Raw genomic sequence first — 15,631 nt, 5'->3', positions numbered from 1 at the left:
TTAACTGTATAATCAAGATGGGATGACAGCTGAATAACACCACTTTAATGCATGATAATTGTCTGCATTTTGTGTGAAGCTGAATCTTCTGCTTTCAAATATCATGAGCTGTTTGCTTTCTGATGCAAAATTATTCTATTGATACTGCTGTTAAGATAACTGAGACATTTCTCAGCTTATTTATGATTTCTGACTTTTGTTTTAAGATTAGAAGCATGAATTTGCATTTGTACTTACTTTATTATACAAATTTGATCAAATTACTAAATGATAACTAAATGATGACATCTATTCCCTGTTTGATCACAGAGAATAGATGTCATATGACACACACCTATACATATAGGTGTCAATGGACACTCCCATGGGCAAGGTGCATCATGCCATGTAATGAGTCTTGTTTGTAGCCAGTATAAATTGTAGGGGATATGATGCTCACAAGTAAGTGCAACTGTGTCTAGGTGAAATGGCTACAAGAAGAAAACTGACAGAATTTGAAAGAGGCATTATGATAGGATGCCATGTTGCTGCAGGCCTATCTGTTTGGCAACTTGTTGACAAATTGCAATATCCTAGGTCAACAATCAGCAATACCATTCTGAGATGGAAGCATACAGAGTTAACTGCAAGTGCTACCCACAGTAGATGACTCACCACACTCACCGAACATGACCACCGAGTGCTACATAGGATAATATGTAAACTCTACCCATTTGCTGGCCAACATGTTGAATGCAGAGCTTCAGACATTGACTGGAACATGAATCTGCACAAAAACATTCAAAACTGAGGATCACAACACAGGTTTCCATGGTAGGATTATTATTATTAAATTATTATTATTATTATTATTATTATTAAACAAGACCTCATGGAGTCAAAGACTCATCTGGGAGGTCCTTTTATCACACACACATCTCATCATACCATGTCTTAAACACACTCAAACTCCTTGCAGACACCACACTCTCAGGCAAGGCATTCCAATCATTCACAACTCTGCACGAAAAAAACCTGCCTCTCACTCCCCTACTCACACCCTCTTTATATAGTTTCCAGGGATGACCTCTGGTTCTCCCCTGATCTCCCACTATTTTCTGTAGAACTACTCCAACATTGATCCTATAACAACTCCCTTACCAACTTGTAGGTCTCTATCATATCTCCCCTCTTCCTCCTGTCCACCAGACTCTGCAAATTACATCTTCTCAATCTTTTCTCATACTCAACATTCCAGAGGTCAGAAACTACCTTAGTCAGTCGCCTTTGGACCCTTTCCAACATCTCTTCATCCTTCTGAAAACCCGGTGACCAAATCTGGGCACAAACCCCACATCACCCAGACCAACATGCAGCCTTGTCTTCAGTGGTGCAAAGAGCACGTACAGTGGGATGTGTTATGGAGCAATGTCTCCATATCCCACTATACGTGTTATAGAGCACATATAGTGGGATATGGAGCAACGAATCACACTACACCATCCACAGAGCAGATGGATGGTGTTGGTGTGGCAGATGCCAAGTTAATGTCTCTTACCAGAGTGCGTAACCCCAACTATGAAATTCAGAGGTGGCAGTGTGATGTATGGTCCTGTCTTTCCTCGTTTGGCCTCGGACCTTTGTTTGTAGTGCCACGATCATTGAACTCTGAGAGGTAACTGAACATTCTGAACAATGCAATGCTTCCTACTTTGTGGCATTTCAACTAACTACTGTCTCTTTCAGCAATACACCACATCATAAGGCTGCTATTGTAACTGCATGGTTTATAACTACAAGGGATGTCTGCCCCACAACAGTCCAGGACCTCATTACATGCCTACTGGAAGAATGGCCCAAAATTCCTATTGATCACTATCATACGCTTTGGGAAAGTATGCCCCACAGGATCTGCAGTCACTGCAGTGAAAGGAGGTCCTACATCTTATTAAGGTGGGTTCCATGGCTGTTTGTTTATGTGTATGTATATATAGTTGGATAGCAAACTTTCTGTGTAACCTTCTCTGTATCCTCATTGGCAAGGCCACTCTGCTTCTTCAATAAAAAATTCCATAGAATTTCATACAAGAATAAAAGACATTCAGCATGTAAGCTTGACATTCTCTCTCTCTCTCTCTCTCTCTTCACTGATATCCCTAACAAAGAGACAATAGAATTTTTAGCCCCAGTTTCCAATGGACATGGTGGAATTATTCAAATTTGCAATTACATTAGGTTACTTCACATGGAAAGATAAAATATATAAACAAGAGGAAGGAACAGCAATGGGCTCACCCTTATCACCTAACTTAGCCAACTTTTTTCTTAAACACCTAGAAGAAAGAATTTTCACTCTTGACCCAAAACCAACAATTTGGCTGCGATGCACTCATGATGATGTCTTTGCAGTTTGGAGTCACAGAACCAGAACTCTACTCATTTCTGAAAAAAATCAACACCGTACATCCTCGTACCAAGTTCATACTAGAAAAAGAATCATCAAAATACCTTTTGATGATTCTTTACACATCAAGCATAAGCAACATAGATCTATTTCCACTTCTATCTACTGAAAACCTAATTTTTCAGGTTGTTATATCCACAATACATCAGCTCACCACCATCTCAAAAATATGGCATCATAAAATCCCTAGTATCCAGAGTATACAAGATTTGTTCTTCTGAAGAATCTCTAAAACAATAATTGGAAATTGTCAAAGAAACAGCTTTATTAAATAGATATAATCCAATAATAACCCAAAAAATAATCAGCCACTCTTCTTTTAAACAACTCAGACAAGAAGCTCACAGGACTCCTATACCATATATTAAAGGCATCTCTGAACATGTGGCAAAAATTATGCAAAAAATTATCAACTTATTGCTACCTGTAAACCCATCAACCAAATTGACATCCTGCTACCTTCTCCAAAAGACAACTCTCACCCATGATGCTACCTGGAGTATACAAAGTACCATGTTTGTGTAACTTGTCTTACTATGGACAAACAGGAAGATCTATAAATAAACATATCTCTGAACATTAAGACCACATCTGCCTTATTAAACCTCACAAATCTGGCCTTGCACAACATGGAATTGAAAACATTAACCATAGGATCCAATGGCAAAATGCTAAACTCCTACATATATCCATATATAAACATGAAGGTTTATATAAAGAAAGTGCTGAAGTCCTACTTCATAGACCTAACTTAATCATAACGATTGCTTCACTATTCCAAAAGTTTGGAAAATTGTTATCTTCAATTTATTTAAATCAATTTATCTCTTATAAAATTGAATTTAATTTAATTAATTTTAATTTCAGCCCAATAGTTTTAATCCATCACATGATTGTATACCTAGAGGGATTCCAATTTAAGTATGCATTCTACTGATTTCTAATTCAATTCCTATTGTTGTTTGCTAATTGTCCTGATGATGTCTTATGATACATAAGATGAAATATTTCTTTTCCTACCACACTATTATCTTTCACTCATCTTATATATTTCTTATATTCCTTATATTTATTATTTCTTATCATTCCTTATATTCTCTCTCTCTCTCTCTCTCTCTCTCTCTCTATATATATATATATATATATATATCAGTGTACCTAGCATAGGTATGTGCACCAACATCCTTGCTAAATGGTCTGAGTAAACGCCAATTAATAAGTACACTGTCATCTGTAATCTATTGACTTCCTTTAATTTCCAGAATAATATTTTCGAACAACTCAAAAATGCTAAAAATAATTTTTTCTACCATGGGATTGACTATTTACTGCACATGAACTTACCTGTAAAAGATCTCGTACAGTCTCAGCAGCGCCAATTATATACATTGCTGCAGCAACACTATTTGCAAATGAAAATATAACCCCAATAGCACCACCAAATTCAGGTCCCAAACTGCGAGCTATCATATAATAAGCTCCCCCTAATGAAAATTAAAATAATACATTTTTATTTGATTGTTTTCAAATATACTATATATTATTAATTAAATAATTCAAGCCCTGCTGAATTTCAAAAACTTTAGAGAAACAGTTTATCCACAGATCTGATTTGATTAGACAGAGGGAGAATGTAAGGAATGATTATCAAGAAATATATAAGATGAGTGAAGGATAACAGTGTGGTAGGAAAAGTAGTTAACATGTTGCCCAAATATGATAACAATGAGTAGAAATAGAGTAAATATCATGTCGGGAATACATATGACGAGAAAGGGGTGCAATTTGTTGGCATGCAAGATGAAGTTGAGGGATAGATAAAACTGTATGAAAGTGATGAATTACATTTAAATAGATTGTGTTGTGAGTCAAATAGAGAGACTGTTACTAGAAAGGAGAATAATGGGGATGTGAATAGGATATCAGAGGAAGAAAGAACTAAATAGAAAATGAGTGAGATAGACTGAAGAAATGGTTGTGAATAGAGAAGAGCGTGTGTGTGTGTGCGTGCGTGCACGCACACAAGGATGAAGTAATGGGAATAAAAGATGAATAGGGGGAAATAGGGAAGTTATTGTGAACAGGGAGGCATGATGTAAGTGAGTGTATTGCTTGGTATGCAAGGAATCAGTCTGAGAAAAGGCATTTAGGAAAAAAGTGTCAGGTCAGCATGAGCAGAACTAGTTATAGACCCAAAAAGGAATAACTGTGTTTATGTACAAATGAAAGCTGTCAAAAATAAGATGGATGAAATGCTTATACTGACTGAGTTCATTCAGATTAAAAATTGTTGGAATATGTGCAATATGGTTTGACAATGATGATATACTGATAGGATAGAAATGAAAAGATACAATGTTTTTCATGAAAACGGGAAAGGCAAGAAGAGGTGCTCATGATGATGATGATGATAATTATTATTACATATAATAATATAATTATAAATATAATTATAATTATATATATAATACATATATATATAATTATTATCCTACCTCCGTGGAGTCAGAGACTCATTGTGGGAAGTATACACTATTGCACACAATGTTCATCCAACCATGCCTTACAATGATTCCATGTGTCTACATTCACAACACACTCAGTCAATGCATTCCACTCACCAACCACTTTTCATGCAAAAAACTTGCTCCTCACTCCTCTCCACTCACCTCTCTTTATACAGTTAACAGTGGTGGACTGTTGTTCTACCTCCTTTCCCATTTTATAAAAAATCTCTTCCATGTCAACCTGATAACAACCCCTGATTAGTGTATATGTCTCATATCCCTATGCCTCTTCCTCCTATCACGTCTTTCCAATTTACATTCTCTCAATCTGTCCTCGTACTCTACATTACAAAGACCACTGACAGCCTTTGTGAATCTTCTACAACATATCCTCATCACCATGAAAAAACCTGGCAACTAGATCTGTGCACAATAATTGATATGAGGTCTCATCAAGGCCTTATACAGGGTGTCCCAAAATTCACGCAAGAAGTAATTTCGATAGAAAACACAGGTTTTTAATTAAAAATTGTAATTTCTTATTGATTCATAAAGTATACAGTATAGGATTATGCATGGAATAGCATATCGGGTAAATGACCTCCACGGCTTCGCTGGCACATACGCACTCTTTTATCAAAATTTTCCATGACCATTTTTGCATAAATGTGGCTGAATTTCGTTGATACAGCGGTCAATTTCCTCCTTCAAGGCATGGGTGGTCGTGGGCTTGTTGGCATAAACCTTAGGCTTCAAAAAACCCCAAAGAAAAAAGTCCAACGGCTTTAAGTCACATGATCTGGGCGGCCAATTCTGATCACCAAAACGGGAAATTACACGACCAGGAAATGACTCATGCAGTAATTGAATTGTTTCTCGGGCTGTATGGCATGTGGCACCGTCTTGTTGAAACCACATGTCGTCCACATCCATATCTTGCAATTTAGGCATAACAAACTGGATTATCATGTCGCGATAGCGAGCACCGTTAACTATTATTGCCTTACTAGCCGCATTTTCAAAGAAGAATGGACCGATGATGCCTCCAGCCAAAAATCCACACCAAACAGTGACACGTTGTGGATGCATTTGTTTCTCAACAATCACTTGTGGATTTTCTGAACCCCAAATGCGACAATTTTGTCGATTAACGAAGCCATCAAGATGAAAATGAGCCTCATCGCTGAAGAGGATGATTTTGTTCGAAAAATAAGCATCCACTTGTTGTTCCATAATCCATTCAACGAACTCTCTTCACTGTGTGTGGTCAGTAGGCTTCAGTTCTTGAGTCAATTGCACTTTGTTAGCATAAAGATACAAATCTTTCGTGAGAATAAGCTGTAGAGAGCTTCTCGAAATGCCCAATTCAAGACCGCGGTGCCAAATTGATGTTCCTGGACTGTCAGCAACACTCTTACGAACTGCTTCGATGTTTTCTGTTGAACAACTTGTTGAAGGACGGCCGGAGTGTATAAGATCACTAATCGATCCAGTTTCCTTGAATTTTTTAATTAATCTTTTCACAGTTGATGAAGTTAAATCACTATTCCGACCATATTTTGTACGAAAATTGAGAACTGTAGCTGCCAAACTTTCATTATTTTTAAAATATTGCTCAACAATGAAAATGCGTTGTTCTTTCATGTAGCGCTCCATTTTTAATAACCCTGAACTGTCAGCTGTCACGCTGTCTTTTTTTTCTCATTGGCAACACTTTACCGCACAAATGGCGCTAAATTTAAATCTTGCGTGAATTTTGGGACACCCTTTACAATGTCATCGTAACCTTTTTATTTCTGCATGTCAGGATCCTCTGGATTATTGACAATATCTGATGTGATGTCTTCACAACTTAAGCAATGTGGCCACTGAATTTCAGCTCCTTGCTCCTCACCACTCCCAGATCTCTCTCTCTCTCATTTCCTCTACCTTCTTTAAGGTTTCCCCACCAAATGTATACTTTGCAGCCCATCATTGCTTACCAAATTTCAAATCTTTACACTTTGCAACATTGAACTGACAATTCTACTTACATGTCCATTCATGTAAAGTTATGGCCTGCCTTGTAGTAGAACTATTCAAGTTCTACTGCAAAGCCATAACATCTGCTCGACTCTCCATTGCTCTCCCCAATTTTGTATCATCTGCAAACAGTTGCATATCACTAGTTAAAACCATCCCAATATCATTAATATAAAAATTGAACAACAATGGTCCCAAAACTGATCCGGCAGTACACCACTAGTGACCTTCCTCTTAGAGGATATCCCCCCCCCATCACTGATCCAACTCAGTTTCAATTTATTTAATAGTTTGTCATTTAGCAGTCTATCAAAAGCTTTTGCAAAATCAAAATAAACCACTGTATATGCATCTCCCCTGAACAAGGTATGTCATCTTGTTATAGTACATAAGGCAGTTAGTAAAACATGATCTCCATTTAACAAACCCATGCCGATAACTACAGAGAATACTGCTGTTATCAAACCCATTTCTGTATCCCACTTCTCACCAATCTCTCTACACCACAACTCCAGATATACAGATTGGCCTATAATTTGAAGCCACAGCCTTACCACCACCTTTACTGTGGAACAATTTTATCTCCTCTTCACACCCTTGAAACCTGTGCTGTTGCAAGACTTATTAAACAGGCATGCCAATGCTACTGCCAATTCCCTGGAACATTCCCTTAACACGCATGGTGATATGTCATAAAATCCTATCACCGTATTGACATCAAGGTTATTTACTTCCTCAAATACCTCCTGCCCACTCACAATTAAGCCATCCCCTCCTATGTCCTCTACACTTAAGTTCCTCACGATTCCACTCTGATCAGGATGAAAAACCCTTATAAATTGATCACTAAATACCTCAAGAATGTTTTCTGCAGCAGTTACTATTCTACCATTTTCATCCATTAACATCATTTTACCATGATCATTCTTCCTTCTAGTTGCCACATATCTAAAAAACTCTCTGGGGTTTTTCTTCACCTGATTTGACAATTTCTGCTCATAATGCACTTTTCTTTTCCTTACTAACTGAGTCACTCTCATGGTTTGTTCTTTATACTATTCATGAAACTGATTATTACCATTATTCATCTTGTACTGCCTCCAAAGTACCTACTTCTTTCAGATTTCATGCTTAAGCCCCTTATCCATCCATTTTACACCTACCTTATTCAATCTTTTGGCCTTGCGAAAAATACTGTATCTTTTCATTTATCTTCCTATTATGATTTCAACCATGATTGAGGCATATAAGTTGGTTAGGGTTGTTATCAGGTTAATGGGGAAGAAACTGTTCATAGACTGGAGAGGATTAAATAAGATATCCCTATCAACTGTATAAGGAATGTGTGAATAACAGAGTGAGGAGCAGGCTCTTTGCATGGAGAGGAGTTGGAAAGTAGTATACATTGCCTAAGAGCATGGTGAATGCTGACATATGTTGAATGATTTTAAATCACAATTTGACAAAAAACTGGTAAAGAGCTTCAGTTGTAGTAATGAATATTAAAGTAATCAAGAAAAGTTAGCAGGTTTTCTCTTAAACTGGATAATATATTATTATTATTATTATTACTGTTATTATTCCTGACACCTCCAAGGAGTCCAAAGACTCATCGCGGGAGGACACCTACAACTGTCTCAACTGATACAACTGTCTCAATCACTACACCAAACCTCTACTACGAATCATCTCCATCAATGCCATCTACCGCCCACCACCACCACAACTAGTATACCATGTCTGTAAATTGCGTGTGTTCTGAAATGGCCGATTTGTCTGTATGCAGGATGAAAAACTCGAGATTCCATAAGAAAAAACTGTCATTAACAGTTGGATAACATTATAGTTGATAATATATGATATTCTTTCTTTCATCCATATTTTAATTCTAAAATAAACAAACAGTAAATATTTGCATATCATGTAGCTCCATAACTAGTTACTTGTAAAATGAGAACAGCCAACTTCACTACACAGGAACTACCAGTACAAGTTTGCTCTATATGTCCCATAATGTATAGCACATTTTCTGGAAAGTATACACTGCTCTACATTATGTTTAGAATCATCCACCAATTGGTGAGAGTGACCATGAGGTGATTACCTGGGTGGTTGCCAGCAGTGTGAGGACCACTGTGAGAAGAGGATATATGTGGAACTACAAGGGGGGGGGGTGATTTTGAAGGGCTCAGGAGACAGCTTGCGGGTGTAGCATGGAATGAGGAGTTATCTGGAAAAGAGATCAATACAGCTTGGAGGATTTTCAAAAACTTTCTAGTAAATGCAATGTCTAAATGTATTCCAAGGGTGAGAAGGTTAAATAAGGTAGGTGTGAGATGGATGAATAAAGAGATCAAGCATGCGACAGAGAGAAAAAGGGCATTGTGGAGGCAGCATAAGAGCAGTGGAAATAACCAATTCCATGAGGACTACAAAGACCAGGCAAGGCAGGTGACTTGATTGGAGAAATAGGTATAAAGACAGCTGTTGAGGAAACTGTGGTGGAGATACTTAATGAGCAGTTCATAAAGGTCTTTTAATCTTGTGAATGTGACTTCATGGAGAGATTGAGAGCAGTTGATGATGGGGAAGAGAGACTGACTGTAAGTGAGTAAGAGGTGTATGGGGAGTTTAGTAAACTAGATGTTAATAAGGCTGTGGAACTTGATAATATATCACTGCGTATTCTGAAGGAATGTGCCAGAGAGTTGACACCTGCCTTGACATATTTTTTTAATACGAGTCTTGCACTTGGTCAAGTTCCTACGGAGTGGAAGGAGGGCAAGATTGTGCCACTTCATAAAGGAGGTGATCAAACTCAAGCATCAAACTATAGGCCTATCTCTGTGTCAGGTGTTGTGGTTAAGTTGTTGGAGAAGCTTGTGAGAACTAGGATCCAGAGTTGGGTTACTACAATGGTATTATCTTTGATGGACAGCATGAATTTGCTAAAAGGAGATCATGTTTTAGTAATCTACTTACTTATTATAATAAATTGACTGCTTCCTTGGACAGAGGAGAAGGATACACAGTAATATACTTGGATTTCGCAAAGGCTTTTGATCGAGTACCTCATGATAAGTTAACAGTCAAACTAGAGCAGATGGGGTTGGATATTAGATTAGTGCATTGGATTGGAGACTGGCTATCTGACAGGTATCAACAAGTTGTGTATGGGAGAGCAATATCAAGTAAAGGGAAAGTCACTAGTGGAGTGCCTCAGGGGTCTGTTTTAAGGCCATTACTGTTTAACTTGCACATTAATGATATTGGTGAAGATTTGGATAGAGATGATGCAAAGTTGGGATGAGCCATAAAGAGTAGTGAAAATGTTGTGGCCTTGCAAGAAGACATGAATAAATTGAGTGATTGGGCAAGCAAATGGGGATGTGAGTTCAATGTTGCAAAATGTAATGTTTTAAAATTTGGAAAACAAACATGGAATGCAGAATTTATGCTTGGTGAAAGATATATTGTTGGAGGTGGAGGAAATAAGAGATCTGGGGGTGATAGTTGATAAGGATCTAAAATTTAGGGGATACATAGCCAAAATTGTAAAGACAACACAAAGGCTTCTGGGAATGATGCGGCAGACACTGACATGTAGAAGTAGGGAGATTCTTGTTCCGTTGTATAAGGCTTTGATTAGGCCACAAATGGACTATTGTGCCCAGATTTGGTCACCTGGTTTTCAGAAGGCTGAAGAGATGTTGGAGAAGGTCCAAAGGCAACTGACTAAGGTAGTTTCTGACCTCTGCAATGTTGAGTATGAGAAAAGATTGAGAAGATGTAATTTGCAGAGTCTGGTGGACAGGAGGAAGAACGGAGATATGATAGAGACCTACAAGTTGGTAAGGGAGTTGATATAGGATCAATGGTGGAGTAGTTCTGCAGAAAATAGTGGGAGATCAGGGGAGAACCAGAGGTCATCCCTGGAAACTATATAAAGAGGGTGTGAGTAGGGGAGTGAGAGGCAGGTTTTTTTTGTGCAGAGTTGTAAATGATTGGAATGCCTTGCCTGAGAGTGTGGTGTCTGCAAGGAGTTTGAGTGTGTTTAAGACATGGTATGATGAGCTGTGTGTGTGTGTGTGTGTGTGTGTGTGTGTGTGTGTGTGTGTGTGTGTGTGTGTGTGTGTGTGTGTGTGTGTGTGTGTGTGTGTGTGATAAATTGACCTCCCAGATGAGTCTTTGGCTCCATGAGGTCTTGGGGGTAATAATAATAATAATATGTCATACTAGTTTCACCAGTTTCTTTGTGAGCTCTTGTCAGCAGGAATCTGGACTCGTGAAGATACTTGGAGTTAACTTGATGTAGAAGATGAATTTTTATGCACCAAAATGGTATATAACCATATTTTTACTATACTTTATTAGAGTCTGTGTATTCAAATCCTTGTGTCATGGACGTTAACAAAAACTTGAGATGGATGATTTTTATCCTACTTATTATTGAAGGAAGAAAGTGGCTTTAAAACAAGCACTATGTCTGGATAAGGGTTTTGAAATTATCTAAGCCCTCTCACAATGTTCATGTTATATTAAAAATATATATAGGAATTTCAGAATGTTGTAGGCCAGGGATCTTCAACGTATGGCCTATGGAGCTCTTTGCCGTGACCTGTCAGCCATTTTGAAAAAATAACTACTTAACATTAAAAAGTGATTAAATAAAAAATAATTTCAATGAAGCCCTGTGGGTCACTAAGCTATACTGTGGTATTTAGAATTGTAAGATGCTTTCCAGATTCACAAGGAACACTGTGCATTTGATACCTTACATAAAATCCTATAAAAATAAATATTAAATAGACATGCTTCTTCCGCCATCTACCAGCGCCAAGCGGTACATAAGTACTAGTACTAACGTCTCAGGTAGATGGCTGAAGCAGTAGTTCGTTCGAGTGCGCTGTCTAGTGCCCTCCAGATACATCTCAAAGGTTCTCGATACTTTGTTATTTTCATATAAATACAAGAGGATCTCATCCACAGTCAGTCAGTCAGTCATGAACAGTGTGATAGTGTGAAGTGCAAGCAGGTTCGTCATCTCAGCCATAGCCTATTGTGATTTTATATTGCCAGGCTTTTTTCATTAGTGTGAGACATATTCAGTGGATAATAACCGTTACACGGCCATTTTGGATCCGTTTTTGGGTTCACCTTCCATCACTATGCCGTCTCCGAGTAAAAGTGTAAATCAAGTAATTCTTGTCGGGTTTTTAATGAAAAGTGGACCAATTTATACTTTTTTGTGCTGATCGATGATAAGCCAGTGTGTTTAATTTGTCGTGAGTCAGTGTCAGTATCAAAAGAATACAATATAAATTGACACAATGAGATAAAGCATGCATCCAATTTCGATCACCGTCAAGAGTAACTTCGTGTGGACAAAGTGAACCGTCTCCAAATTGATTTAAAATGCCAGCAGGGGTACATTTAAAAGGCAGAGGGAAGAGAGTGAAGCATGCATCAAAGTAAGTTATGTAATAGCTGAAAAAATTTCTAAAAAACCAAAAGCCTTCTTGGACTGTGAGTTTGTGAAAGAGTGTCTCATTGCTGCTGGGGAAATTCTGTGCCCAAATAATAAGGAAGTGTTTAAAAAACCGAGTTTGTCTGGGGTAACTGTAGCACAACGTGTTGAAGAACTTGCCAATGACATTGAAAGAACTTTTAAAAAAATGGTCGTCCAAATTTACGTCATATTCACTTGCTTTAGATGAGAGCACAGATGTGAAAGATACAGCACAATTGACTGTCTTTGTCAAGCCATTGATTAACGATTGACTGTGACAGAAGAATTGCTAGTTCTCGTACCTATGAAGGGAATGACGAAAGGCACTGATATTCTTGAAGCTGCCAAGAAAACTTCCAGCATTTTGACCTCAGCTTAACCAACCTCGAGGGTGTGGTAATTGATTGTGCCCCTGCTATGGTGGGAAAGAATGAAGGGTTTGTTGCGCTGCTATGGAAAGAATTGGAACTAGAAGGAAAAGATTTCATCCCAGGAGAATTTGTGTGCAAAAACTATTGGATCTGAGAATGTCATGAAAGTTATTGTGACTATCATCAACATTATTAGGGCAAGAGGAATAAATCATTGTCAATTCCAAGAGTTTTTGACCCAAGAGTGCGAAGCGTATCATGGCAATGTGGTTTATTATAAATGTGCATTGGTTGAGCAGAGGGAAGGTTCGTGCAAACCAAGGGGAAGCCGATTGCGGAATTCAACGATCCGAAGTGGATGATAGACTTCGCCTTTGTGACCAACATCTTGTTGCATATGAATGGCCTAAATATGTGGCTACAATCCAAAGATCAACTGGTGCACACTCTCTTTGATCACATCAAAGCTTTTGTGGCCAAGCTCAAACTTTGGGAGGCACAACTCGCAAAAAAAGACTTAACTCATTTTTAGCTTCTCGCTGAGTCCAACTGTTCATCTCTTGATGAATACACTACAAAATTAGCCGTGCTGCGAAGTGAATTCAAAGAGAGATTTAGTGATTTTCGTAAACCAACAATCTTCTTTAGATTTATTTTCAATGCCATTCAGTGTCAATGCTGCCGAAATGCCAGGCTCAGTACAAATGGAGCTGCTTGAACTCCAAAACAACTCTTCTTTGAGAGAAAAATTATTCAATATGCCCTTACTTACATTTTACAAAGACTACATTTCTGAGGACGCATTCCCTAATCTTCGCCGGCATGCTTTGAAGATGTGTGCTTTGTTAGAAGCACATACTTATGTGAGCAGTTCTTCTGCAGAAAGAAGTATATGTGAAGTCCAAGACAAGAACTCAGATTACGGACCAACATCTCGAGAATACTCTGCACATAACAACTTCCAACATTGATGTTAACATCGACAAGCTGGTCAAGGAAAAGCATTGCCAAGTTTCCCATTAACATTGTAAAAAAATGTTTTCCTCATTAAATTATCTTTTTTCAAGTATTGATTGTATTTACTTATCATGAACCTGGCTCCTACCTACGCTCTTAAAGCTGAGTTTGTTTATTTTTATGGGATTTTATGTAATGTATGAAATGCACAGCATTCCTTGTGAATCTGGAAAGCATCTTACAATTCTAGTTATCGCAGTATAGCTTAGTGGCCTGAGGCTTCATTGAAGTTTTTAATGCAGACCGCACTCTCTGAAAGGTTGAAGACCCCTGTTGTAGGCAGCTTTTTTTTAATTGGTGTATAACCATGTAACCATATTTTCAGTACATGAAGAATTTCAGATGGTTGCAGTAAGTCTTTCTGCTGAGCTATAGATAATTATCAAATTATTATTCAAATTGTAGTTTGAGAAAAATCCTGCAGGAAGAATTAAAAGCTTGTTAGTGAGAGCTTTCATTTCTCTCCCACAACAAAAAGTTTGTTGTGGAAGAGAAACCAAAAAATGCATTCATGCCTCTAACTGAATGGCATAATAGATATCCAGAAAATTTACCAAACACCAATTTACCAAAAGGCAATTTATAGAATGAACAATGAATCAAAAAACAGTTCATCAAACAACAGTTAATCGAAAGGTAGTTCCTCAAAAAAGCAATTCATCGAAGAACAGCAATTAATTGAAAACAAAATATGTCGAAAGGCAATTCATCAAAAACCAACAATTCATTGAAAAATTAAAATTTGTCAAAACTACAAAGCATTAAATGAACAGTTCACCGAAAAATTAATTATAAGACATGTGAATCGAATTTATCAAAAAGACCTGCAGTTTTTAATGGATTAACTTGGATGTAACTGAAGCTTAGCATGATATTGCCTTTATATGTCATGTAGACATGTGTGGCTTTTTTTTTTTTTTTTTGAGGAATATTCTTTTCAGTCAGTATATGCCTTTCATGTCTTTTGTGTGTTTTACACAATTTGGAAAAGATCATGTAAAAAAATCTTAATTATTATTATTATTATTCCCCCTTATCTTCCTCTCTCCTTAACCGAATGGCTGGTGGGGTAGCAATATTTTACTAGGGAATAATTAGAGAACAAGATAGTTTCCCTTGTTTCTTTATCCAGTAAGTGTTTTATGTCCATAGACGAGCTTGTTCATGGGAACCATGAACATGGCTCGACAAATTTTTGTAAAAGGTTCAAATTCCAAATCTGAGTTAATATAACTGGTGTGTGTTTGCAGAAATCACATATTAATACTACTATTATTAACAATAATAATGGAGCCTCCATAATTCAGTTGGTATAAACAAAGCCTTTTAGTTAGAAAATCCTCAGTTCACATCCCATACAAGAAGCAACGAATTTTTATTAGTCCTCTTCAATTTAATTATCTTCAAACGTGTGGACAGACTTATGTGTTCGTCGAATATGTTGTTTATTATTTTAACGGTATAATAGAACACAGAAACTAAGTAAATAATTAATTTATTAACTTGATGCTGATATTTCGCTGGTATTATAACCAGCATCTTCATCGCAATCCCACCAACACACAAAAGAATAAGGCACGAAAATTATTAAAAAAAGTCACTTCCTGGCCCAAAGACACAGTTAACAAACTCAAACCCTTCCATGTTAAAACACCGAGGATCTATGGATCACCAAAAATTCACAAACCAGGCACACCCCTACGCCCAATTGTGGACAGTATAAATAGTCCCACATACAAACTGGCTAGACATTTAGCGAAGC

The 15,631-nt window shown here is 37.4% G+C and overlaps 1 protein-coding gene across 1 annotated transcript in view; it reads right to left on the bottom strand.

The window, feature by feature from the left end:
• The window catches only part of LOC150099699 (solute carrier family 12 member 2-like), a 497,862-nt gene that overhangs the window by 432,016 nt on the left and 50,215 nt on the right, over positions 1–15,631 (bottom strand). The window contains exon 4 of the mRNA XM_090403480.1: positions 3,788–3,927. Coding sequence (XP_090259606.1) covers positions 3,788–3,927 — 140 coding nt within the window. The remainder of the gene's footprint in view (positions 1–3,787; positions 3,928–15,631) is intronic.

Source organism: Typopeltis vanoorti, chromosome 14 (assembly GCF_054136105.1).
Source record: "Typopeltis vanoorti isolate ZY-2024b chromosome 14, IOZ_Tvanoo_1.0, whole genome shotgun sequence".
NCBI lineage: Eukaryota > Metazoa > Arthropoda > Arachnida > Uropygi > Thelyphonidae > Typopeltis > Typopeltis vanoorti.
Note: the sequence above shows the minus strand (reverse complement) of the source record. Positions and strands in the feature narration are given on the sequence as shown.